This window comes from Saccopteryx bilineata, chromosome 3, assembly GCF_036850765.1.
Source record: "Saccopteryx bilineata isolate mSacBil1 chromosome 3, mSacBil1_pri_phased_curated, whole genome shotgun sequence".
NCBI lineage: Eukaryota > Metazoa > Chordata > Mammalia > Chiroptera > Emballonuridae > Saccopteryx > Saccopteryx bilineata.
The window spans coordinates 117,687,811-117,714,342 of NC_089492.1; the positions used below are offsets into that span (position 1 = coordinate 117,687,811).

General features: G+C 41.3%; 1 protein-coding gene across 2 annotated transcripts in view; it reads right to left on the minus strand.

Moving 5' to 3' along the window:
- USP34 (ubiquitin specific peptidase 34) overlaps window positions 1-26,532 on the minus strand; it is a 287,003-nt gene that overhangs the window by 228,327 nt on the left and 32,144 nt on the right. For both annotated transcript variants that reach the window (XM_066267204.1, XM_066267203.1), the window contains exon 2: window positions 5,431-5,518. In XM_066267204.1, coding sequence (XP_066123301.1) covers window positions 5,431-5,518 — 88 coding nt within the window. The remainder of the gene's footprint in view (window positions 1-5,430; window positions 5,519-26,532) is intronic.

The following is a 26,532-nucleotide window of genomic DNA, read 5'->3' on the forward strand; positions in this document are numbered from 1 at the left end:
GAAGCCTTGGCTCAAATGATTCAAGCAATATAGCCCTGGGCAATGAAGATGGCTCCATGGCCTTGCCTCAGACACTAAAATAGCTTGGTTGCCAAGCAATGGAGCAATGGCCCCAGATGGGGAAAGCATCGCCCCATAGGGGGCTTTCCGGGTGAGTCCTGGTCGGAGCACATGCGGGAGTATGTTTCTCTGCCTCCCCACTTCTTACTTAAGGGGAAAAAAAGTAGGTAAGCAGGAGACAACAAAGAGCCTTGACTGCCTAAGAAATATGAAATTTACAGTATATAAACCTAAGCCTGTTCTGTAATAAATTTTGAACAAGTAAATTAAAAAAACAACTAGTAACACTTCCAACATGAAGGATTATTCCTTGTGGTATCATGCACTTGACAAACATGGTATTCCTTCCAGACTCTTGTATGCTCTTTTTCTAATGTATATTCTTCAATTTATTCTCATAACCTGTTCTCCCCATTGCCTCGATTTTCCTCCCATTCTACTCCTAATCATGGTATTAATAAAATGAAATGATAATCTGTTAAACCAACAGACATACCTTTCCTGATCTTATAGACAAGAGAGTAGCCATTATATGATTGCTGTGTAGCAATTTAAAATGATAATGTTTGATGACAGAGAGAAACTGAATCACAATAGACTATATGTGAAAAATCAGATTATCCATAAGACATGTAGTAAAATCACATATTGTAAAAATTTAAACCTTTCACAACTCACACATAGGTTGACAAGTTAGTTTTTACTTTGGATGGTGGCATGTTTTTTAAACTGTGATTCTCGGCCCTGGCCGGTTGGCTCAGCGGTAGAGCGTCGGCCTAGCGTGCGGAGGACCCGGGTTCGATTCCCGGCCAGGGCACACAGGAGAAGCGCCCATTTGCTTCTCCACCCCTCCGCCGCGCTTTCCTCTCTGTCTCTCTCTTCCCCTCCCGCAGCCAAGGCTCCATTGGAGCAAAGATGGCCTGGGCGCTGGGGATGGCTCTGTGGCCTCTGCCTCAGGCGCTAGAGTGGCTCTGGTCGCAACATGGCGACGCCCAGGATGGGCAGAGCATCGCCCCCTGGTGGGCAGAGCGTCGCCCCTGGTGGGCGTGCCGGGTGGATCCCGGTCGGGTGCATGCGGGAGTCTGTCTGACTGTCTCTCCCTGTTTCCAGCTTCAGAAAAAAATAAAAAATTAAAAAAAAATAAATAAAAAATAAACTGTGATTCTCTGCATTTTCTCAAAGATTTTTACAAGTGTATCATTTAAACAGAAGAAAAATTTTAAAATATTTGAATGTTTGAATTATTAAATTTTTAAAAATATTTTATTCATTTTAGAGAGAAGAGCAAAAGAAAGAGAGAGGGAGAGAAGAGGGAGAGGGAGAAGGGGATGAGGAGCAGGAAGCATTAACTCCCATATGTGCCTTAACCAGACAAGGCCAGGGTTTTGAACCAGCAACCTAAGCATTCCTGGTGGACGCTTTATCCCCTGTGCCACCACAGGTCAGGCTGAATTATTAAATTCTTATCAACATACTGTTTTCCAGTGAACATTCTCCTTTACCTATATTCTAGTCAATACATTAGAAAAATTATTCATGACCATCAATAATTTTATGAAAGCTATTACCACTTTCTCCCAGAAAACCTATAAAGAACATTTTGTATGAAATGTCAAGGGTTCACTAGTGCACTTAGGTACATTTATGGACTTCCATGCTCATGGGCCTCCAAGTTAAGACCCTCTTTTGTAGATTATGCTTTATTGGCAACAATATTTTCTGATGCCCATGAAGGAAATGGGAGATGTAAGTGGGAATAAGGACAAGAAGAACAAGCAAAAATTTTTAATTCCAAGCACTGTGATCCAACTGGATATTTTATTGTCACAGCTTTCTTCTATCAGCACGCTAGACTGTAATGGTCTACTTTTTGTATTTTTTATTACCAGCTAAAAACTATTCATACCTTATCAACATATGAGAATTACAAATGATACAAACTGTGTTTCCAGTCCAGCTTTTCACACTTTAGCTTATGCACCCTTGAATAGATAGTTCATTTTCTAAAATAAACTTTAACAATTTTAATTAAAATAGGTGTTTATTAAGCTCTTTTTGTCAGATACTATGCTAAGCACCTGGTTTCTTCACCACCTCACTGAGATAGTAGTAGCTTTATTATTCTCATTTCACATATGAGGAAGTAAGAGCTTAGAGCTTACTGAAGTTAGTAATTTGTCATAATCATCCAGTACATAAGTGATAAAGCAGGACCGAAATCCACACATCTATGTGGCTCCAAGGCCATACTCCTAACCACTACACCCTGGAACAGAATGAGATAAAAGGCAGACCGTCTCTAACAGTCTGGGGGCAAACACACTTTCACACTCTGATGAAACCTATAAATTACTGCCTAAAATTGTGCATATCAAAGTTTCCTTTATAATTTTATTCCTATCCACAGACATTGATACAAATAATAAGGGTGTACATCTAAGATAAAAGTGGACTAAAAATAGGAAAATGTAACCTACCCAGCTCTACCAATAACCTGTGGTGAGATGTTAGCAAAATATCATTTCTCTGAATTTCATTTTCTTTACTAGCACACCTATAAACCCTGAAATTAAAAGTATGACTTTATCCTAGTATAGCATGTTGCCATCTAACTGTAGTTACAATAAATTCAAAATTCTGACTCAAATCTAACACTTCTTAGCAAATCCTTTAGGCCAGTAGTCCCCAACCCCTGGGCCATGGACCATTTGGTACCAGTCCACAAAGAGAGAATAAATAACTTACATTATTTCCGTTTTATTTATATTTAAGTCTAAACGATGTTTTATTTTTAAAAAATGACCAGATCCCTCTGTTACATTCGTCTAAGACTCACTCTTGACACTTGTCTCGGTCACGTGATACATTTATCCGTCCCACCCTAAAGGCCAGGCCGTGAAAATATTTTCTGATATTAAACCGGTCCATGGCCCAAAAACCATTGGGGACCACTGCTTTAGGCTATTAATATGAATTTTAAATCATTAATACATTAGTATTATAAAATATACAGTTGTTTATTTTCTGGTAATAAAAGGAACAGCCACCACTAACCTTGGTCAAAAGAAATTTAGATTGAGACTCCAAAGAGATGTCAATAATGACGACACGTAAGTTTTAAATAACTAAAATCTACAATCATTTTTGGAACAATTTAAGTACCAACTTTACAAACAGAAAGAAGAAATATATGGAAACGAGATGTTATTGCACAGGAAGTGCTTTCTGAAGTTAAACTATTCTGAAAAACTATCATCAGCCAACTTGTGTGCCTCAAGCCGTTCGTTTATGTTATCACTGCATTTAACATGTTCATTAATTGTTGCACACTATGCTTCCAACTTTCTTTACCCATAAAAATTTTAGAAGGACTAAAAACTTTAAATGGGCCTGACCTATGGTGGCACAGTAGATAAAGCGTCAACCTGGAACACTGAGGTTACCAGTTTGAAACCCCAGGCTTGCCTGATTAAGGCACATATGAGAGTTGATGCTTTCTGCTCCTCCTCCTGCCCTTCTCTATCTCTCTCTTACCCCCTCACCTCTCTAAAATGAATAAATAAGATAAAAATAACTTAAAACAAGATAGGCACACAAGAGAAAAGAATATTTAGCCATGTCAACTAAAACCACATTGAAAAACAAGAATTTGCAAAACCTTGAAACAAACTTTGGTGATATTAATGATTGCATTTCCTAAAGTTTTATTCTCTCTGTTCTCAATATATGTATTTTTCTTTTTTTTAAGTGAGAGGAGGGGAGGCAGAGACAGACTCCTGCATGTGCCCCAACCGGGATCCACCTGGCAAGCACACTAGGGGGTGATGCTCTCCCCATCTGGGGCCCTTGCTCCATTGCAACTAGAGCAATATTTTTAGCACCTGAGGCAGAGGGCATGGAGCCATCCTCAGCAGCCCAGGCCAACTCCTTCAATTGAGCCTTGGCTGCAGGAAGGGAGGAGAAGAGAAAGAGAGGGAGAGAGGGGAAAAGAGAGCGAGGGAGGGAGGGAAAAAAGGAGAGAGAAGTGGGGAGGGGGGTGGAGAAGCAGATGGGCACTTCTCCTGTGTGCCCTGGTTGGTAATCGAATCCGGGATATCTACACGCTGGGCCAATGCTCTATCATTGAGCCAACTAGCCAAAGCAATATATGTATTATTTTTAAATAGATCTACCATATATAATTGTTATGGAAAAGGAACAAACAGTAAGTGGCTTCCAGAAGGGTCAAAATGTCCTCTACCACAACAGTGATTTTTTTTTAAAGGATTAAGTTTATTTATTATACGTCTCTAGCTTTACCAAAACAATTTTTTCATCTCTCTCAAAATAACTTTTTAGAATTTTGATCACATCCATATTTCTCAATAATGAAGGGGCTAAAGAAACCATTTTAATTTTTTTCTTCTTTTTCCAAGTGAATGGATAGGAGATAAGACTCCCACATGCGCCGCAACCAGAATCCACTCAGCAAACCTGTCTTAGGCTGATGCTCTGCCCTCTGGGGACATGCTCACAACCAAGCTATTTTTAACACCTGAGGTGGAGGTTCCAAAGAGCCATCCTCAGTGTCCAGGGCTAATGCACTCAAATCAATGAAGCCATGGCTGCAGGAGAGAAAGAGAGGGGGGAGAGGGGAAGAGGTGGAAAAGCAAATGGTAGCCTCTCCTGTGTGCCTTGACCAGGAATCAAACCTGGGACAACCACACACCGGGCCAACACTATACTGCTGAGCAGCTGGCCAGAGCCTAAAGAAATCATTTTTATTCTTATGTTTTAAAAACAAAACCATAAATAGCCCATAAGTAAGGAAGAAGGGAGATTTAATAAATATTGATAAACTGTCATTTAATGACTAAATGAATACAACCCAACATCCTAAAAAAAAAAATCTGATGATAAAGCAAATTTAAAATACAACTCATGGCCCTGGCCAGTTGGCTCAGCAGTAGAGCGTCAGCCCAGTGAGTGGAAGTCCTGGGTTTTATTCCTGGTCAGGGCATACAGGAGAAGTCAATCATCTGATTCTCCACCCCTCCTCCCTCCTGTCTCTCTCTTTCAGTTCTCCTCCCACAGCCATGACTTGAATGATTCAAGCAAGCTGGACCCAAGAACTGAGGATGGCTCCATGGCTTCACCTCAGGTGCTAAAATAGCTCAATTGTCCAAGCAACATAGCACTGGCCTCAGATGGGCAGAGCATCTCCCTATAGAGAGAGGGCCTGCCGGGTGGATCCTGGTTGGGTGGATCCTGGTCAGGGCACATGCAGAAGAATCTGTCTGCCTGCCTGCCTCTCACTAAACAAACAAACAAACAAACAAATAAATAAAGTACAACTCACAAAGTAACTTCAAAATATTTAAGGATACATACCTGTGTGTCCAGGAATTGATATAAGCAAATATTCTGAGAGTATGTTCCTTTCTGAGCTGCAGTCCATCACCACCTTCTATATCTGATACTAAAATAAAGTAGAAAAAATAATTTTTAATTATGAATAAGTAATGCTAAACCACTATTAAAGCCAATACTTAAGCCCCTCAAAAAAATGCCTAGATTTACAAATGCAAATGTTTCAAGTGATTATTTTTCTTCACTTTCACCAAAGAAAATAAATCTTGATTTATTTAGTTAATGACTAATCTGAACTTAAGAACAGATTTTTAGTATATGTAAGTCTGAGTAGAAAGAAAAAAGACGTTACGCAGTTATTCTGGTATTGTCTCTCAACTTCAAATCCACCCTTCTGTTCTATGCTTTATAATGCTGGGGCTGGGACTCTGCAAACTATATATTTATTTCCAGTTGGTTTCCTGTTAGTATCTTCCTACAGTGCCTATACAACACTAGAAAAAGATTGGAAGGTAGGAGGAGACCAAAGACTTGTTAGTTTGTTGAATCTGAAAGCATCACTCAGCAGCAGCACTAATTGCAGGCTCTATTTCATGGTATCATTCTCTTAGAGGTACCAGGATTAGCCAGGCAGCATTCTTTCCTTGAAATTCTAGCTTCTAAGTGATTATATTCTGACAACTCTCTTTCCATTGTTTCACCAGACTTAGGGGAGAATGGATGTTTCCTGCAGTTATCATCGTCATCGTCATCATCATCTTCTGAGTATCCCTCTGGGTTCCCTCTTTGCACTTTAAACCTTCAACATCTGTGTAGTTACTTCTCTTTATTAAATTCCCTCAATTCCCTGACTGAACCCTGATTAACATACTGGCATTTCATATACATATATACTACTACTACTACTACTATGAAAGAAACCTAAAGTTAAATCCAAAAGAGAAACTGTATAAATATAATTGATTAATGGTTGAAATAAGTCTTTTAATGTAAAATGTCTGACTATACAAAATCAAGGATCAGCAAAATTTTCTATATAGGGTCAATAATGAAATAGACTCTGCAGGCCATAAAGTCTCTTTCACACTATGCAGCTCTGCCACTAGTATCCTGAAAGCAGTAATAGACAATATGTAAACAAATGAGAATGGCCATGTTACAAAATGACTAACTGGCCAGGTTTGGCACACTGGCCCATAGTTTGCCAACTTCATGTTAGACTAAGCCCAACAAGATAACAACCCATGGCATTTAATCTTCATTCACTATGTCTAGAAGTCATCATTTAATACCTGTTGAGCACTGCATATGCTACAGACAATGGGGAACAAAATAGCAACAGTCCCCATCTCCAGAACTTAGTCTAGTGATACACACACACACACACACACACATAAAGAATACTTATATAAGCCCTGGCCGGTTGGCTCAGCGGTAGAGCGTCGGCCTGGCATGCAAGAGTCCCGGGTTCGATTCCCGGCCAGGGCACACAGGAGAAGCGCCCATTTGCTTCTCCACCCCTCCCCCTCTCCTTCCTCTCTGTCTCTCTCTTCCCCTCCCAAAGCCGAGGCTCCATTGGAGCAAAGATGGCCCGGGCGCTGGGGATGGCTCCTTGGCCTCTGCCCCAGGCGCTAGAGTGGCTCTGGTCGCAACAGAGCAACGCCCCAGAGGGGCAGAGCATCGCCCCTGGTGGGCGTGCCGGGTGGATCCCGGTCAGGCGCATGCGGGAGTCTGTCTGACTGTCTCTCCCCGTTTCCAGCTTCAGAAAAATACAAAAAAAAAAAAAAAGAATACTGATATATATTGTGATAAATGCCAAGAAGAAACCAAGTAGGAAATTGTGTACCAAGTAACTATAATCCATCTCAGAATGGGGAGTCAAGAAGAAATTCTCTGAAGAGATGACTGTTAAGCAAAGACTAGAATGTTAGGAATTCAGACATTAAAAAGAGAAAAGAAAAGGCTTCTAGGTAAAGAAGTTAATGTTTAAAGAGAATCCCCAGGATGATGGGAAGAAAGATCCAAGAATGATCACTGTGCACAGACCCCAAGAGCACTTAGTTCAGACAGAAGCAACAGAAAAAGAGAACGCTAGGTAAGATGGTTTGAGATGGGGAAACTAAACATATATTTACATTTATGTTACATAAAAAAGCATTTTACTCGTTTAGAGAAACTATAATAAATGCAGACAGAAACTTAACACACATGCATACACAAACTTTGCAATTACTAAATACAAGAATGAAAGAAATCATGCAAGTCAAAAAATATAACTATGGTATACTACCTGGCTTGGCAGTGAACAATATTTGCATAGTCCTAATAACATAAATATACAATACTACTATATTTCCCCATGTATAAGACACTCCCATATATAAGACACACCTTAATTTGGGGGCCCGAAATTTGAAAAAAAATGCATTGAAGTTATTGAACTCAAGTTTTATTCATCATAAAATTCATACAACTTCTCATCACTGTCAAAACTGCCATCCATTAGCTTGTCCTCATCTGTCTGATGAAGAATTACTGTCTTCAACAATGAGCGCAAAAACGTGCGAAAAAGCGGGAAATGTAAGTAAAAAATAAAAATCTACAATCACTGTATAAGACGCACCCAGTTTTTAGAAGCCAAATTTTTCAGAAAAGAGTCTTATACATGGGGAAATATGATAATTCATAAACAAATGAAAAGGCACGGCAAGGGTAAAGAAACTAATCCTCGCCTGGTCGCACATGGATAGAGCAATGGCCTGAGATGCTGAGGATGCAGGTTCAAAACCCAAAGGTCACCAGCTGGAGCGGGAGCTCAGCAGCTTGAACGTGGGGGTCGCTGGCTTGAGCATGAGATCATAGACATGACCCCATGGTCGCTGACTTGAGCAAGGGGTCATTCTCTCTGCTGTAGCCCCCAGGTCAAGGCACATATGAGAAAGCAATCAATAAACACAAGCAATCAAGGTGCCACAACGAAGAACTGATGCTTCTCATCTCTCTCTTTCCTGTCTGTCTGTCCCTATCTAGATGTCCCTCTCCCTGTCTCTGTGAGGGAAGGAGAGAGGAAGAGGGGAGGGGGAAAAGGAGGGAGGGAGAACTATGGCCCTGGCCAGACAAGTCAGTTGGTTAGAGCGTCATCTCAAAGCTCAAAGGTTACCAGTTCAATCCCTGGTCAGGGCAACAGAAACAGATTGATGTTCCTGTCTCTCTCCCTCTTTCTCTCTCCACTTTCTTCTCTCTAAAAATAAATAAATAAAAATTTTTTTTAATTTTATTTATTCATTTTAGAAAGGAGAGAGAGAGGGGGAGAGAGAGAGAGAGAAGGGGGGGGGAGCTGGAAGCATCAACTCCCATATGTGCCTTGACCAGGCAAGCCCAGGGTTTCAAACCGGCGACCTCAGCATTTCCAGGTCGACGCTTTATCCACTGCGCCACCACAGGTCAGGCAATAAATAAAATTTTTTAAGTTAAAAAGAAACTACGATTGCCTGACCTCTGGTGGTTCAGTGAGTAGGACATCAACCTGAAACGTTGAGGTCCCAGGTTCAAACTCCCAAGGTCCCTGGCTTGAGCACGAGCTTATCTGACCTTGAGTGCAGTCTTGCCAGCTTGGGCATGGACTCATCAAAATGATCCCAAGGTCACTGGCTTGAACCCAAAGGTTGCCCCTATGCAAAAGTATATGCCAAACAAATGGGTAACAAGATAGTAGCACCTTAGGCCCTAAAAGTCAAAGACACTACTGCCCTTCTGAAAGATCCTTACAACAAAACCTAGCAACCATGACCAAGTAAGATAAAGCAGGAGATAAGGCAGCTACTAAAAACAAGCTTTTGGTTTATATGATTTTACAAGAGGAGACTGTAGTACACAATGACAGTTTTCCTTCCTTAGTCAAAAAACACAAGGAACAGAGTGTGTAAGGCCAGTAGCAGCGGCCACCATCACAGCCGCCTGGCCCACGCAGATTCTCATTTGATTCGGACAGTGGGTAATGAAACAATGAAGCCAAAAACTGGTGAGCCAACGCCTTTAATCCAGCAGGCAAGTAAAAACACACTGGGCTCCAAAACCCACTCATTCAGTGCTCACAAAGCTACTGACTTATCTGAGTTCCTAGAATCAAAGGTTTCTAGCTCACTAGCCTTATTTACCTCTGTTCCCCATCTCCTTCTCTCTGCACAAACTGGTTTCTCCTTTAGCATTCTGCCATCTTGGCTGCCTCTCCTCTCCTCCACGTGGCCTTTCTCTGCTCTCCGTTTTCCGCTCTCTCCTCTAATGCTAATCTCAGGAACCAAGAGAGCGAGCTCCCGGTCTGCCCTACTTTATAGTATAGAGATCAAAACCTTTAATCCAATACACAAACAAGGAAGTCTCTGATACAAAGTCACTTATATCTGAGGCATAATGGGATTCCTCATGAGAGTGCACCACTCCCATCATGCAATCAGTCAAGGGTGTGGGGAAAAGCTTAGTCTTAAAACTAAGCCTTAGGCTAATAACCACCCTGCCTGCTTACAGCCTATCCCCACACCCAATGCAAACTATAAGTGAGCAAATATATATATCATATTTACAAACTTACTTGACCAACAGAGTGGCTGCAACAATTATATCCTTCTCTAACACAAGACACAAATGGCATACTTTTGGGGGAAAAGCACATGTGTGGTCAGATAATTATCCCCACCTAATGTCAATCTGGCAGCCTAATAGCTCACCAACATAAGCTTTCCAACTCATTTTTTTTTTTTTTGCATTTTTCCGAAGCTGGAAACGGGGAGGCAGTCAGACAGACTCCCGCATGTGCCCGACCGGGATCCACCTGGCATGCCCATCAGGGGGCGATGCTCTGCCCCTCTGGGGCGTCGCTCTGTTGCAACCACAGCCATTCTAGCGCCTGAGGCAGAGGCCACAGAGCCATCCTCAGCACCCGGGCCATCTTTTGCTGCAATGGAGCCTTGGCTGTGGGAGGGGAAGAGAGAGACAGAGAGGAAGGAGAGGGGAAGGGGTAGAGAAGCAGATGGGCGCTTCTCCTGTGTGCCCTGGCCGGGAATCAAACCCGGGACTCCTGCACACCAGGCCGATGCTCTACCACTGAGCCAACCGGCCAGGGCCCAACTCATTCTTTTAAATATAACTAACGCATAGCCAGAAAGGTTAGAGGACATCTTAACAGGGCTAAACAACTAGAGAGCTCTCCAGACAGCAAACACCACACTCAATGGAGAAATATGAAAGCTTCTCCAAAGATCAGGACCAAGACAAAGTAGGTAACTACTTTCACAACTTCAATTAAACATATATTGGAAGTTCTAGCCAGAGCAATTAGGCAAGAAGAAGAAATTGGAGAAGTAAATTACCTGTGTTCACAGATGACATGATCTTATATGTAAAAAAACAAAACAAAACAAAACACTAGAATCCACCCCCTAAAAAAAGAACTTAGATTAAATGAATTCAGTAAAGTAACATGACACAAACTCAACACACGAAAACCCATTGCATTTGTATAAATATATATTAACAATGAACCTGAAAAAGAAATTAGGACTACGATCCCATTTACAAGAGCATCAATAAGAATAAAAGACTTAGAAATAAACTTGACTAAGAAGGTGAAAGACTTGTACACTGAAAATTTCAAAACACTGCTGAAAGAAATCATACATAAATAAACAGAAATATCATAGTCACAAACAGGAAAATAATGTTAAAGTCAACATTACCCAAAGTGCCCTACCAGAGTCAATACAATCCCTATCAAAATCCCAACAATGCTTTGGCATAAAAATAAAATTTCACTCTTAAACTCTAATGAAATTTCACAGGATCCTGAATGACCTTGGAAAAAACAAAAGTTGAAGAACTCGCCTGGCTGGGAGGTGGTGCAGTGGATAGAGCGTCGAACTGGGATGTGGAGGACCCAGGTTCGAGACCCCGAGGTCACCAGTTTGAGCACGGGCTCATCTGGTTTGAGCAAAGCTCACCAGCTTGGACTCAAGGTCACTGGCTTGAGCAAGGGGTTACTCAGTCTGCTGAAGGCCCGTAGTCAAGGCACATATGAGAAAGCAATCAATGAACAAACTAAGGTGTCGCAGCGAAAAACTGATGATTGATGCTTCTCATCTCTCTTTGTTCCTGCCTTTCTGTCCCTATCTGTCCCTCTCTCTGACTCCGTCTCTGTAAAAAAAAAAAAAAAAAGTTGAAGAACTCACACTTGATAATTTCCAAACTAACCACAATGAGATACCACTTAACACCAATCAGTATGGCTACTATTGAAAACATACATATATTTTAAATAACAAGTGTAGGTGATGATACAGAGAATTGGAACTCTTGTGCCCTGCTGCTGGAAATATAAAATGGTATAACTGCTATGAAGAATAGTACAGAGGTGCCTTAAAAAATTAAAAACAGAATTACTTAATGATCATGCAATCCTACATTTAAGCACATATATTAAAAACACTGAAAGCAGAATCTCAAACAAGTATTTGTATACCTATGTTCCTAACAGCACTATTCTTGATAGGCAAGAGGCAAAAACAACCGAAATGTCCATGGACAAACAAAAAGTGATACATACATACAACAGATTATGATTCAGGTTTAAAGAATAAGGAAATCTTGGCACAGTCAAACTTTGAGGGCATTATGCTAGGTAAATAAGCCAGTCAAAAAGACAAATACTGCCTGACCTGTGGTGGCGCAGTGGGTAAAGTGTCGACCTGGAAATGTTGAGGTCGCCGGTTCGAAACCCTAGGCTTGCCTGGTCAAGGCACATATGGGAGTTGATGCTTCCAGCTCCTCCCCCCTTCTCTCTCTCTCCTCTCTCTCCTCTCTCTCTCTCTCTCCCCCCCTCCTCTCTAAAATGAATAAATAAAAAATTAAAAAAAAAAAAAAGACAAACACTGCCCTGGCCGGTTAGCTCAGAGGTAGAGTGTCAGCCCAGCGTGTGGAAGTCCCAGGTTCGATTCCTGGCCAGGGCACACAGGAGAAGCGTCCTTCTGCTTCTCTACCCTTCCCCCTCTCCTTTCACTCTCTCTCTCTCTTCCCCTCCCGCAGCCAAGGCTCCACTGGAGCAAAGCTGGCCAGGGTGCTGAGGTTGGCTCCATGGCCTCAGCCTCAGGCACTAGAATGGCTCTGATTGCAGTGTAGCAACGCCCCAGAGGGGCTGAGCATTGCCCCCTGGTGGGCATGCTGGGTAGATCTCAGTTGGGCACATTGGGGAGTCTGTCTGCCTCCCCCTGCTTCTCACTTCAGGGGGCGGGGGAGACAAATACTGCCTGACCCTACTTAAATGAGTTATCTCAAGTAATCAAATTCACAGGAACAGAAAGTAGAATGATAAGTTAGGGTTGGAGTGGGAGAGAAATGGGGAGCTTGTTTAGTGAGTATAGTTTCCATTTTCAAGATGAAAAAGTTCTGGAAATCTGTTGTTCAGCAATATGAACATTCTTAACACTGTACATTTAAAATAGTTAAGATGGTAAATTTTATATGCTTTTTACAATTAATCTTTTAAATTAAAAAATAAAACTAGATAGGGGCTTGACCAGGCGGTGGCGCAGTGGATAGAACATCAGACTTTGATGCAGAGGACCCAGGTTCAAGACCCGGAGGTCGCCAGCTTGAGTGCGGGCTCATCTGGTTTGAGCAAAGCTCACCAGCTTGGACCCAAAGTCGCTGGCTAGAGCAAGGGGTTACTCCATCTGCTGAAGGCCCATGATCAAGGCACATATGAGAAAGCAATCAATGAACAACTAAGGTGTCGCAACAAAAAACTAATGATTGATGCTTCTCATCTCTCTCCGTTCCTGTCTCTCTCTCTGTAAAAACAAAAAAAAAAAAAAAAAAAAACCCAACTAGATAGGGAAGCTATGACTGCAATTTTTTTTAAAAAGCCACTTATCTTGCCTGACCTGTGGTGGCACAGTGGATAGAGCAACAACCTGGAATGCTGAGGTCACTGGTTCAAAATCCCAGGCTTGACTGGTCAAGGCATATATAAGATACAACTACTACGAGCTGATGCTTCCCATTCCACTCCTCCTTTTCTCTCTCTCTCTCTCCAATCAATAAATAAAATCTTAAAGAAAAAAAAAATAGCCTGACCAGGCAGTAGCACAGTGGATAAAGCACTGGACTAGGACACAGAGGACCCAGGTTCGAAACCCCTAGATCACTGGCTTGACCTCAGGCTCACCAGCTTGAGCCCAACGTCACTGGCTTGAGCAACGGGGTCACTCGCTCTGCTGTAGCCCCCTGGTTAAGATAATATGAGAAAGCAATCAATGAACAACTAAGGAGCTACAACAAAGAAGATGCTTCTCATCTCCCTTCCTGTCTGTCTGTCCCTATCTGTCCCCCATCACAAAAATAAATATATATATAAATAAGCTACTTATTTTTGTAAATCATCAGAGACACATGGAAGTCTACAATATAATAAATAAATGAAGGGAAGATGGGAGGGAGGGACAGAGGGACAGAGGGAAGGAGAGCAGGCTGGCAAGAACTGTATTCCAATCCTAAAAGGTCAACCACTTCTACAGGGATGAGGACAAACAAGGTGAGGGAATTGCCACACTGATCTAAAGAATACCAAAAAATATGTAGTTCAACAGGAGAAATCAAAGTAGAATTGGAAACATCAATGCTGGGCAATATGTGGAGATGTGTCAGAGAAGTCATTTCCCAAAAAGAAGAAAGGGAAAATCAGTAACTAAAAGAATTGTATCCACTTGACACAATGCATGAGTATAGAAAAGTAAGAATGAAGTGAAAATAAAATGGTTCACCCAGAAGGTTAAACAAAGAAAGTGCTCATAAAAACATCCAGATCAGAAACAAATAGTATGGAAAAAAGCACAAACCTAACAAAAAACCTAAAAAAGATAGAAAGTGTAACTCATAGGTCTAGTGAGAAAGCTATGTTAGTTAGCTATGACTCAGATCTTACTCCAAGCAAGCAATAACCATTCTCAAATACAATCTCACAACTCATCAGAAGAAAATGCATGACCACTGATCAGGCCAGCAATACTGAACATAACCTCTTATATTTCAGGTACAGATAATTTCTGCCTTCAAACTCTTAGAAGTCAGTCAGAAGGGTACTTATAGCAAAGTCTCAAAAGAACAGGAACTTCAAGAAGCTGGATCCTAACCAAAACAGCCTTGCCAGCATCAAGAGTAGCCACTGTGTCTGTGGACAGAGCATCAACCTGAAATGCTGAAATCCAAGGTTCAAAATCCTGAGATCACCAGCTTTAGTACAGGCACATCTGGCTTGAGTGCACACTCACCAGCTTGAGCATGGGACTGCAGACTTGAGTATAAGTTCACTGATGTGGTCCCAAGGTTGCTGGCTTAAGCAAGGATGAGGGAATTGTCACACTGATCTAAAGAATACCAAAAAATACGTAGTTCAACAGGAGAAATCAAAGTAGAATTGGAAACATCAATGCTGGGCAATATGTGGAGAGAAGTCATTTCCCAAAAAGAAGAAAAAGAAATTCAGTAACTAAAAGAATTGTATCCACTGGCTCGGCTGGAGCCTCCTGGTCAAAGCCATGTGTGAGATGCAATCAATGAATAACCTAAAGCAGGGGTCTCAAACTCGCGGCCCGCCGAACAATTTTGTGCGGCCCGCAGACTAATCCATGAAGTTCAAAATATTTTGGATAAAATTAAGTAAGCCTAGGGGCCTACTTGTATTTTTCATTTCTCTAGCATCCTAGCTAGATATTAGCTTAGTTAACAGCAGTTGTGATGCGAACTACAGTTTCTGGTCGTTTTGTGACACTGAGTAAACTGCATGTACGATTGTGCTTGTTGTACTGATTTTTTTTTGTTTTCAACTGCAGTGAGAAACGTGTTGCATAACAGTTGCCTTTTGTAGACCTAGTGCGGCCCGCCGAACGGCTGTGATCTTGCTCTGCGGCCCACATGCTGAGTTGAGTTTGAGACCCCTGACCTAAAGTGACCCAACTGTGAGTTGATGCTTCTCATCTCTCTCCCCTCCTTTCTCTCTCGCAAAATCATCATCATCATCATCATCATCTAACCCAGGTGGGTGAAATGACTAAAAAAATACAAAAAGCTTCAGGTAATGGCCAGCACTCCTGGTGTGAACTGTTCCTTGGATATATAGAAAATGTATGATGCTTAATTTTAAAAGCTATTAATACATAGGTAACAATTTTTTAATATAGGGCCTTTTCTTAGGGTTTCAGCCCACTGCCTAGAGTTCTGCATTTTATCTTACCCCGAAAAAGAAACAAGCCCTGGCCAGGTAGCTCAGTTGGTTAGAGTATCATCCCTATGTGCCAAGGTTGCAAGTTCAATCCCTGGGTCAGGGCACATACAGGATCAACCAATGAATGCATAGATATGTGGAATGACAAATTGATATTTCTTTCTCTCACATTTCCTCTCTCTCTTTCTAAAATCAATAAAAAAATTTTCGTTTAACAAATCTAAGTTTCAGAGAAAAAAGATATTACCTAGGATAGCAATCATCAAGATTACGAGGCAAACTTCTGATTAAAAGAATACAATAAAATCTTCTAAACGTTAAAATGGCCAATATTATACCCAGGCAATCTTCAAAAGAAAGGGTAAAAAAAAATTTGAACAGATATATATGTTTACAATTACAGGCCAGGAATGGGGGTGAGGAGCAACTACAAGGTGCCTCTTAAATAAAAGTGGAGGTGGAAGAAAGAGAAATCCAGGAGCAAAGAGCAAGATAAAAAATAGTAAAGAAGGAAATAAACATGTGGATAAGTCTAAATAGGTGGAAAAATAACAAAATAAAATTGTCTTAGTTTGGGAACATTTAAAGTCAAATAAAATATACTACAGTATTAACAGAAAATGGCTGAAATAAAGACTGGCATTTTTTTTCTTTTAATTTTTTGACAGAGACGGAGTCAGAGAGAGGGACAGACAGGGACAAACAGGAAGGGAGAGTGATGAGAAGCATCAATTCTTCATTGCGGCTCTTCTGTCTCCTTAGTTGTTCATTGATTGCTTTCTCATATGTGCCTTGATTGGGGGGCTTGAGCAGAGTGAGTGACCCTTACTCAAGCCAACAACTTTGGGCTTCAAGCCAGTGACCTTTGGGCTCAAGCCAGCGACCCATGGGGTCATGTCTATGATCACACACTCAAGCCAGTGACCCTGAGGCTCAAGCTAGTGAGCCTGTGCTCAAGCCGGATCAGCTCATGCTCAAGCCAGCAACCTAGGGATTTTGAACCTGGGTCCTCCACGTTTCAGTCCAATGCTCTATCCATTACGCTACCACCTGTTCAGGCAAGACTGGCATTCTTAAAGTATTCTGAATTGATATGTTTGGTAAACATTAAATTGTAGACAAAAACAACAAAAGAAGTAAACCTCAAACAAACTAAAAACTAGGCAGTCTTTCCAACAAGGTAATCTCTGAGTTCAAAGAGATTGGGGGTAAAAGAAAAGAGAAAAAAAGATCAAAAAATGAAAAATGATACGTAGTTTCAAACTACCACTGAAATGCTATTTTTCTCTTACCAGGTTTGCAAAACATTTAAGTAACACCTCTGCTGCTAAACTATAGAAAAAAAGCAAGTACTTTCATATATCACTGAAAACAACTTAACAATATTTATCAAAGTTAAAAATCTAGGCACTGGTTGGTTGGCTTAATGAGTAGACCGTCTGTTGGCCGTGTGGATGTCCCGAGTTTGGTCCCCCATCAGGGCACACATGAAAGGTGACCATGTACTTCTCTGCCCCGCTCTCTCCCCCTTCTCTCTCTCTCTCTCTCTCTTCCCCTCTCACAGACAGTGGCTCGAATGGTTTGAGTGTCGGCCCTTGGCTCTGAGGATGGCTCAGCTGGTCCAAGTGTTGACCTCAGGCACTGAGGATAGCTCAGTTGATTTGAGTAGGGGCCTCAAACAGGGGTTGCTGGGTGGATTCTGGTAGGAGCACATGCAGGAGTCTATCTTATTATCTCCCTGCTTCGCATTTAAAAAAATAAAATAAAGGCCTGACCTGTGGTGACACAGTGGATAAAATGTGACCTGAAATGCTGAGGTCGCAGGTTCAAAGCACTGGGCTTGCCTAGTCAAGGCACATACAGGAAGCAACTACTACAAGTTGATGCATCCCATTTCTCCCTCTTCTTTCCAGCATTGTTCATAATAATGAAAGATGGAAAATAATCTAAATGTCTTTCAATAGAAATAAGTTAAATAGATCCTGACAATAAAAACTATGCATTAAAAAAAAAAAAGATGGCCCTGGCTGGTTGGCTCAGTAGTAAGAGCGTCGGCCTGGCATGTGGCAGTCCCGAGTTCAATTCCCAGCCAGGGCACACAGGAGAAGCACTCATCTGCTTCTCCACCCTTCCCCCTCTCCTTCCTCTCTGTCTCTCTTCCCCTCCCACAGCCAAGGCTCCATTGGAGCAAAGTTGGCCCAGGTGCTGAGGATGGCTCCATGGCTTCCACCTCAGGCACTAAAATGGCCCCGGTTGCAGTGGAGCAATGCTCCAGCTGGGCAGAGCATCGCCCCCTGGTGGGCTTGTCAGGTGGATCCTAGTTAGGTGCATGCAGGGGTCTAACTGCCTCCCCGCTTCCACTTCAGAAAAATACAAAAAAAAAAAAAGGATGCTTAACCTTGTATGAAATAATCCACAAAAAGTGAATAATGGCAGAAGCATTATTTTTAATTACATGAATTCATAATGATTCACAAAATAAAATAAAAACAATTGATCATTAGTCAAATGTTAAAATTAAAGAAGTCACAGTTCGAAACTGGTAAATAAAATGAAGAAATCAGACACTTGTCTTGCCTTCCTGTACTAACTATAATTCAAAATAAATAACAAACAGGTAAATAAAAAGAAATGACTTCTAATCCAGATAGCTCAACTGAGAAAGAAAAAATGACAGGATCAGAATATCTCCATTTTGCGATTGAGAATAAAAGACCTAGGCAATAGCTACCACATTATATAAAAGGCACCAACATAACACCATGTGCCGTCTGATGGAAGAAAAAACATCCTATAAAACAGTCCTGTCAAAAAATCTAATCTGGCCTGAGCATCGGACTGGGATGCAGAGGACCCAGGATTGAGACCCCAAGGTCACCAGCTTGAGCGCGGGCTCATCTGGCTTGAGCAAAAAGCTCACCAGCTTGGACCCAAGGTCACTGGCTCAAGCAAGGGGTTACTCAGTCTGCTGAATGCCCGTGGTCAAGGCACATATGAGAAAGCAATCAATGAGCAACTAAGGTGTCGCAACAAAAAACTGATGATTGATGCTTCTCATCTCTCTCCGTTCCTGTCTGTCTTTCCCTATCTATCCCTCTCTGACTTTGTCTCTGTCTCTGAAAAAAAAAAAAAAAGAATAAGTTAGTTTTAAGAAACAAATAACCGGCCCTGGCCGATTGGCTCAGCGGTAGAGCGTCGGCCTGGCGTGCAAGAGTCCCGGGTTCAATTTCCGGCCGGGGCACACAGGAGAAGCACCCATCTGCTTCTCCACTCCTCCCCCTCTCCTTCCTCTCTGTTTCTCTCTTCCCCTCCCGCAGCCGAGGCTCCATTGGAGCAAAGATGGTCCGGGCGCTGGGGATGGCTCTGTGGCCTCTGCCTCAGGCGCTAGAATGGCTCTGGATGCAACAAAGCGATGCCCTGGAGGGGCAGAGCATCACCCCCTGGTGGGCATGCCAGGTGGATCCCAGTCAGGCGCATGCGGGAGTCTGTCTGACTGCCTCCCCATTTCCAGCTTCAGAAAAATGGAAAAAAAAAAAAAGAAAGAAAGAAACAAATCACCAAGCTATACTAATGACCCCTAAAAAGACATCTTTACAAATAAAAAGAATTAAATATTTAATTCTTTAAAATAATGAATAAACACATCAGTGACCACAAACTACAGGGAAGCCAGAATCTGCAGAACAAGTACAGACAGGCACCCAAACAAACAAAACACAAAAAGCAAAATGAAAAAAACAACTTACTGAAAGAATCTCAAAGCCTAACCAGGCAGTAGCACAGTGGATAGAGCCTCGATTTCAGATATTGACGACCCAGGTTCAAAACCCTGAGGTTGCCAGATTGAGTACAGGCTCACCAGCTTGAGCAAGGAAACAAAGACATAACCCCATGGTCGCTGGCTTGAGCCCAAAACTGCTGGCTTGAGCAACAGTTCACTGTCTCAGCTAGAGCCCTGTGGTCAAGGCATATATGAGAAAGCAATCAATGAAAGCACGAAAGTGCCACAACCACAAGTTGATACTTCTCATCTCTCTCCCTTCCTGTCTATCTGTCCCTATCTCTCTCTGGATTAAAAAAAAATAACCTCAAACTAAAGTCCAGCCAAGTGTCCAAAGAGTAGGTTGATTTTTTTAAAATTATAACACACAGAATTCTATTCGGTAATTTTTTTAAGTGATAGACTTATTTTAAAAAAAATTTTTTATTGGGCCTGACCTGTGGTGGCGCAGTGGATAAAGCCTCGACCTGGAAATGCTGAGGTCGCCGGTTCGAAACCCTGGGCTTGCCTGGTCAAGGCACATATGGGAGTTGATGCTTCCAGCTCCTCCCCCCATCTCTCTCTCCTCTCTCTCTCTCCCCCTTTCTCTCCTCTCTAAAATGAATAAATAAAAAAAAAAAAAAAAAAAATTTATTTTATTTTTTTAGAAATATAGAGCGAGTCAGAGAGAGGGACAGACAGACAGGAACGAAGAGAGATGAACAGCATAAATCATCAATTTTGCGTTGTGTCACCTTAGTTGTTCACTGATTGCTTTCTCATATATGCCTTGACTGTGGGCCTCCAGCAGACCTAGTAACCCATTGCTCAAGCCAGCGACCTTGGGTCCAAGCTGGTGAGCTTTGCTCAAACCAGATGAGCCTACGCTCAAGCCGGCGACCTCGAGGTCTCGAACCTGGATCCTCCGCATCCCAGTCTGATGCTCCATCCACTGCGCCACCGCCTGGTCAGGCATATTCGTTGATTTTTTAAAAAGCCACAGACTACTGATATATTAATTAGAATGGAAAAAAATATAACCATATGCTAAGTGAAAATAAATGCCAGATACAAACAGTATGTAAAGTTTATTTCCATTTTAATATTATATATAGACAAATCTAAGCTTGAGTAACATAAAGCACGTCAATAAAGAATGATCACGGCCTGACCTGTGGTGGCACAGTGGATAAAGCATCAACCTGGAAATGCTGAGGTCACCAGTTCGAAACCCTGGGCTTGCCTGGTCAAGGCACATATGGGAGTTGATGCTTCCAGCTCCTCCCCCAGCCCCTTCTCTCTCTGTCTCTCCCTCTCCTCTCTAAAATGAATAAATAAATTAAAAAAAAGAATGATCACATCAGAATAGCAAAATAGGAGTGTTCTACTACCTTCCTCCAAAAGAACATTAATTTTTGACAATCATATATGGACAACCGTGTCTTTGTGGAAGTCTGGGAGTCTAGTAGAGAAGTTCCAGCACAGCACTGGAACAACAATAACAACAAAAACCAAGTCTGGACACTGAAGAGGGTTAAGAGAAACAGTTTCACATTACCTGTGATAACCTTTCGCCAAAGTGCACAAAACAGTGCCAAGACTGATCTTAGTCTATGGTTTCACCTAAAAATGAGATTTCTCTTAGAAGTGAGAATGTGTGAACAAGTGCCCAGCTTCCCCAGTTGGGCAGGATATTGCCAAAGAAACCCATTTTGTTCTCACCCTTCCAAACACAGAGGTGTACTACATGACTGCGGGCAGCGAGTGGCAGGGTAAAGAGCAGACTCTCGGGGAACAGAAAGGTACATTGATCCCACTAAATGCAAAACAGACTTCATCAGGAAGCCTAATGACAAGCCACTTTGTCTGAGGATGCCCCCAACTGGCAAACAGGTAACCCTAACTCTCCATACACCTCACCCAGAAACTCTCATCCCTGGCTGGCTACCTGAGTGCACTCTAAGAGTAAGCCTTTGCAGACAGCTAGTAAGCGTGTGCAGAAAGGAGTTCCATGTCTGCAGAATTGGAAGAAAGCACCACCTTAGGAAAAGCAAACCAGAGGCTTACCTTTTTTTTCTGGTTTTTTTTTTTTTTTTTATCTTTTTGTGTGTTTTTTTACAGAGACAGCGAGAGAGAGAGAGAGAGAGAGAGAGAGAGAGAGAGAGATAGATAGGGACGGACAGACAGGAACGGAGAGATAAGAAGCATCAATCATTAGTTTTTTGTTGAGCACTGCAACACCTTAGTTGTTCATTGACTGCTTTCTCATATGTGCCTTGACCACGGGCCTTCAGCAGACCGAGTAACCCCTTGCTCGAGCCAGTGACCTTGGGTCCAAGCTGGTGAGCTTTTGCTCAAACCAGATGAGCCCGCACTCAAGCTAGCGACCTCGGGGTCTCAAACCTAGGTCTTCCACATCCCAGTCTGACGCTCTATCCACTGTGCCTCCGCCTGGTCAGGCTTTTCTGGCTTATTTATTGATTTTACAGAGGCGGGGGGGGGGGGGGGGGGGGGGGCACGAAGTAGTCATTTCACTCTAGCTGTTCATTGGTTACTTGTCATATGTGCCTTGAGAGCAAGCCAGGGTTTCAAACTGGCAACTTCAGCATTACAGGCTGGCACTCTATCTACTAAACACCTACAGGCCAGGAAGTATACATTTAAGAATTCTCAAAAAAAAAAAAAAGAATTCTCTCCAAGGGAGTATAAGAAATGAGGAGCAGGTATATCCATAGAAAAGTCTGAGAAAGCCTCAATCCCTAACAGAGCTGAAAAGTGCATGTCTCTCCCAAAGATAGTCAGTAAGGTAACCGCTTCTTCAACTGGAGAAACAGCCACTCAACCTCAAGAAACATTAAAAAAAAAGAAAAAGCAACTAAATCACTAAAGGAACACAATAATTTTCCAGTAAACAGCCCCAAAGAAATAAAGATCTAAAATTTGTCCAGTAAAGAATTAAAAAATAGTCCCTTTAAGGAAGCTCAACAATCTATTTAAAAAACAAAAAATTCAACAAAATCAGAAAAAACAACACATGAACAAAATGAGTTTTTAAAAAGACACTTATCATAAAAAAGAACTAAATATCTAGAGCTGAAGAGTACAAGAGAAAATGTAATAGACAGTATCAACAGCATATTGATCAAACAGAAGAATCTATGAAGTAAAAGACATCTGAAAGTTATCTAGTCAGAAAAGAAAAATAAAAAAAAGAGTCAACAAAGTTATGGGAATGAGGGGATCCAATCAAGAAAATCAATCTATGCATTATTAGAGTGCCAGAATGAGAAAGAATAATGGAGAAAATGCAGTTTATATGAAAAATAAAAAAATAATGAAAAATAGCCTGACCAGGCAGTGGCACAGTGGATAGAGCGGCGGACTGGGATGCAGAAGACCCAGGTTTGAGACCCCGAGGTTGCCAGCTGGAGTGCAGGCTCACCTGGTTTGAGCAAAGCTCACCAGCTTGGACCCAAGGTCACTGACTTGAGCAAAGGGTTACTCGGTCTGCTGAAGGCCCATGGTCAAGGCACACATGAGAAAGCAATCAATGAACAACTAAGGTGTTACAACGAAAAACTAATGATTGATGTTTCTCATCTCTCTCAGTTCCTGTCTGTCCGTCCCTATCTATCCCTCTCTCTGACTCTTGCTCTGTCTCTGTGAAAGAAAGAGAGGGAGAGGGGGAGAGGGGGAGAGGGAAGGAAAGAAAGAAAGAGCTGAGAACTTCCCAAATCCAGGAGACTTGAATACTCAACTTCATAAAATTTCAATTCAAAAAATCCTCTCCAATACACATAATAAAACTATTTAAAAGAGAAAAACAAAATCCTCACAATACAAGGACATCCCCGTAAGGCTATCAGCGGATTTTTCAGCAGAAATTTAAAAGCCCAGAGAAAAATGAGATGATATAGTTAAGTGCTGAAAGAAAAAACCTCCAGCCAAGAATATTTTACCAGGCAAAGTTGTCCTGAAATAAAAGAAATAGACCTTCCCAGACAAACAAAAGGTGAAAGAGTTCATCAACAATAACTCTGTCTTAAAAGAAATGCTAAAAGAAACATTTAAAGCTGAACACTAATTACCATATGAAATATAAAACATCGATAAAAGTACATAGTCAAATTCCAAATACAGTCATCCCTCACCATATTGCAGTTCACTTTTTGTAGTCTCACTGTATTGCAGATTCTTAAATTATATGCATCTAATTTTGTATCATGGATTTTTCACTGTATCACAGGATTTTGCAGCATATAGGTATTTTTATATATTTATTATTTTAATTATTTTTGCAGTAAAAATAAACATTTTCTAGCCTAAAAATTTGATAACAATATAAAAAATATTAAAACATATTAAAAACATCAAATCAAAATAAAGCCTTAAATATATATATGTAAATAATAAAATAAATATAAGGTCACTACTTCGCAGATTTTCGCCTATTGTGGGGGATTCTGGAACTTAACCCCAGTAACAGACTAGGGACCACTATATTCTATTACTCAACAGTATGGTGATGTCAATCACTTAACCATAACATAAAGGTTAAAGGACAAAACTGTTAAAAGTAACTAGAGCTGTAATAATTTGTTAACAGATACACAAAATAAAAAGATGTAAATCGTTCTATCAAAAACAAAACATTGGAGGGACGAGAGTAAAAGGGTCGAGTTTTTGTATGTAATCAAAGTTGTTATCAGCCTTAAATGGATAGGCTTTCAGCACTGTCCTACCTATGTTTTATGTAAGCTTGCCTCATGGTAACCACAAAGCAAAAACCTACAGTAGATACAGAAAAGACAGAGAAGGACCCTGACCAAATACCTTGGTTGGTTAGAGCATCGTCCTAAAACACAGAGATTGCCAGTTCAATCCCCAATCAGGGCACATGCAGAAAGAGATCAATGTTCTCTCTCTTCTCCTTCCTCTCTCACTAAAATTAATAAATAAAAAATAAAAACATAGGAGAGAATCAAAGCATACCACTAAGGAACTCATCAATTCACACAAGAAGACAGAAAAAGAGGATAAAAGGGGAACTAAAAACAGCCAGAAAATAGTAACATGGCAGTAATTAAGTACTTACCTATAATTACTACATATGTAAATGAAATAAATCCAATCAAAGGCATCATCTGACTGCACAGATTTTTAAAAAGTAATATTCCACTAGATGTTGTCTGCAAGAGACTCACTACAACTTTAAGGACATATATAGGCTCAATGTAAGGAATGGAAAAATATATTCCATGCAAATGAACACAAAAGAAAACAAGGTGTGTCTACATTTATATCAAGGGGAAAAAAAGAAGACTTTAGGCCAAAGACTGTAACAGGAAACCAATAAGGTCATTACACAATAATAAAGGGGTCAATTAATCAAGAGGATACAACAATAATAAATATATCTGTGCCTAACATCACAGATTCTAAATATACTAAGCAAATACATCAGAATAGAGAAAAACAAACATTATAATTATAGGAGGAAACTTTAATATCCCACTTTCAGCAACGGATCACACAGAAAATCAGTAAGAAAACATTGGACTTCAACAATACTTTTTTTTTTTTAACTTTTTTTATTTATTCATTTTAGAGAAAGAGAGAGAGAGAGAGAGAGAGAGAGAGAGAGAGAGAAGGCAAGAGGAGCAGGAAGCATCAACCCCCATATGTGCCTTGATCAGGCAAGCCCAGTGTTTTGAACCAGCAACCTCAGTGTTCCAGGTTGACGCTTTATCCACTGCGCCACCACAGGTCAGGCCACAACAATACTTTAGATCAAAGAGAACAGACATATACCAAACATTCTATCCAACAACAGCAGAACACACATTCCCCTCAAGTACACAGAGAACATTCTCCAGGACAGACCACATGGTGGGCCACAAAACAAATCTCAGCAAATGTGAAAGAAGCCTGAAATGATACCTAGTATACTACTCAAGATCATTTATAAATTCAATGTGATATCTCAAAATTCCAATGGCATTTTTCAGAAATAGAAAAAAAAAAAAAAACAATTCTAAAATTCACATGAAACCACAAAAGATCCTGAACAGCCAAACCAATCCTGAGAAAGCACAAAGCTGGAGGCATCACACATCCTAATTTCAAACCATATTACAAAGTTATAACAATCAAAACAGTATAGTCCTGGCATAAAAACTGACATACCAACTGTTGGGCAAATAAGTTTCATGTGACTTTTATGCTCACTCTTATTGTTAAAAATGGCCGCTGCTCAATGTGATGATGCTCTCACGTGATACAGCCAATCGCCTTTCATGCTTGGGAAGGAGCTTGGATATGCTAATGTGTGCAGAGGAGGGATTTTCACGCTGATAGGTTTTAAAAGGAGGAGCTAGGAGGCCATTTTGCAGAGACCATGTTCTTGCAGAGAGGGGAGGAGACCATGTTGTATCAGAGCAGAGGGAGGCCACTTGGTGGTTGGAGAGAGCAGTCAAGATGGCCAGGTGCTGAAGGAGAAGCCAGCTTGTGCAGAGAGTAGAAGGGAGATGGGGAACCAGAGGAGATAAGACTGGTAGGGGCCTTTGATTCTAGGAAAACTCGGATGTGTCAGTAGCTTTGTGAGCATTGAATGAGTGGGTTTTGGAGCCCAGTGTGTTTGTGTTTACTCGCTTGCCAAGTGCGAGCTAGTAATAAAGGTAATAGCCCACCAGTTCTTGGCTCTGCAGTTTCATTACTTGTCTGCCCGAATAAAATGTGAAACTGCAAAAGCCAGGAAGGTGGCTGTGATTGTGGCCGTGGCTACTGGCTTTACACCAACCAATGGAATAAAATGAAGAATCCAGAACTAATCCCATGCATATTCGGCCAACTAGTATTTATTTGACAAGGAAGCCAAATATATTCAGTGGTGAAAGGATAGTGTCTTCAACACGTGGTATAGGGTAAACTGGATATGCACATGCAGAAGAATGAAGCTAGACCCTTATTGCACCATATACAAAAATCACAATGGAGCCTGACCTGTGGTGGTATAGTGGATAAAGCGTTGACCTGGAATGCTGAGGTCACCGGTTCGAAACCCCAGGCTTGCCTGGTCAAGGCATATATGAGA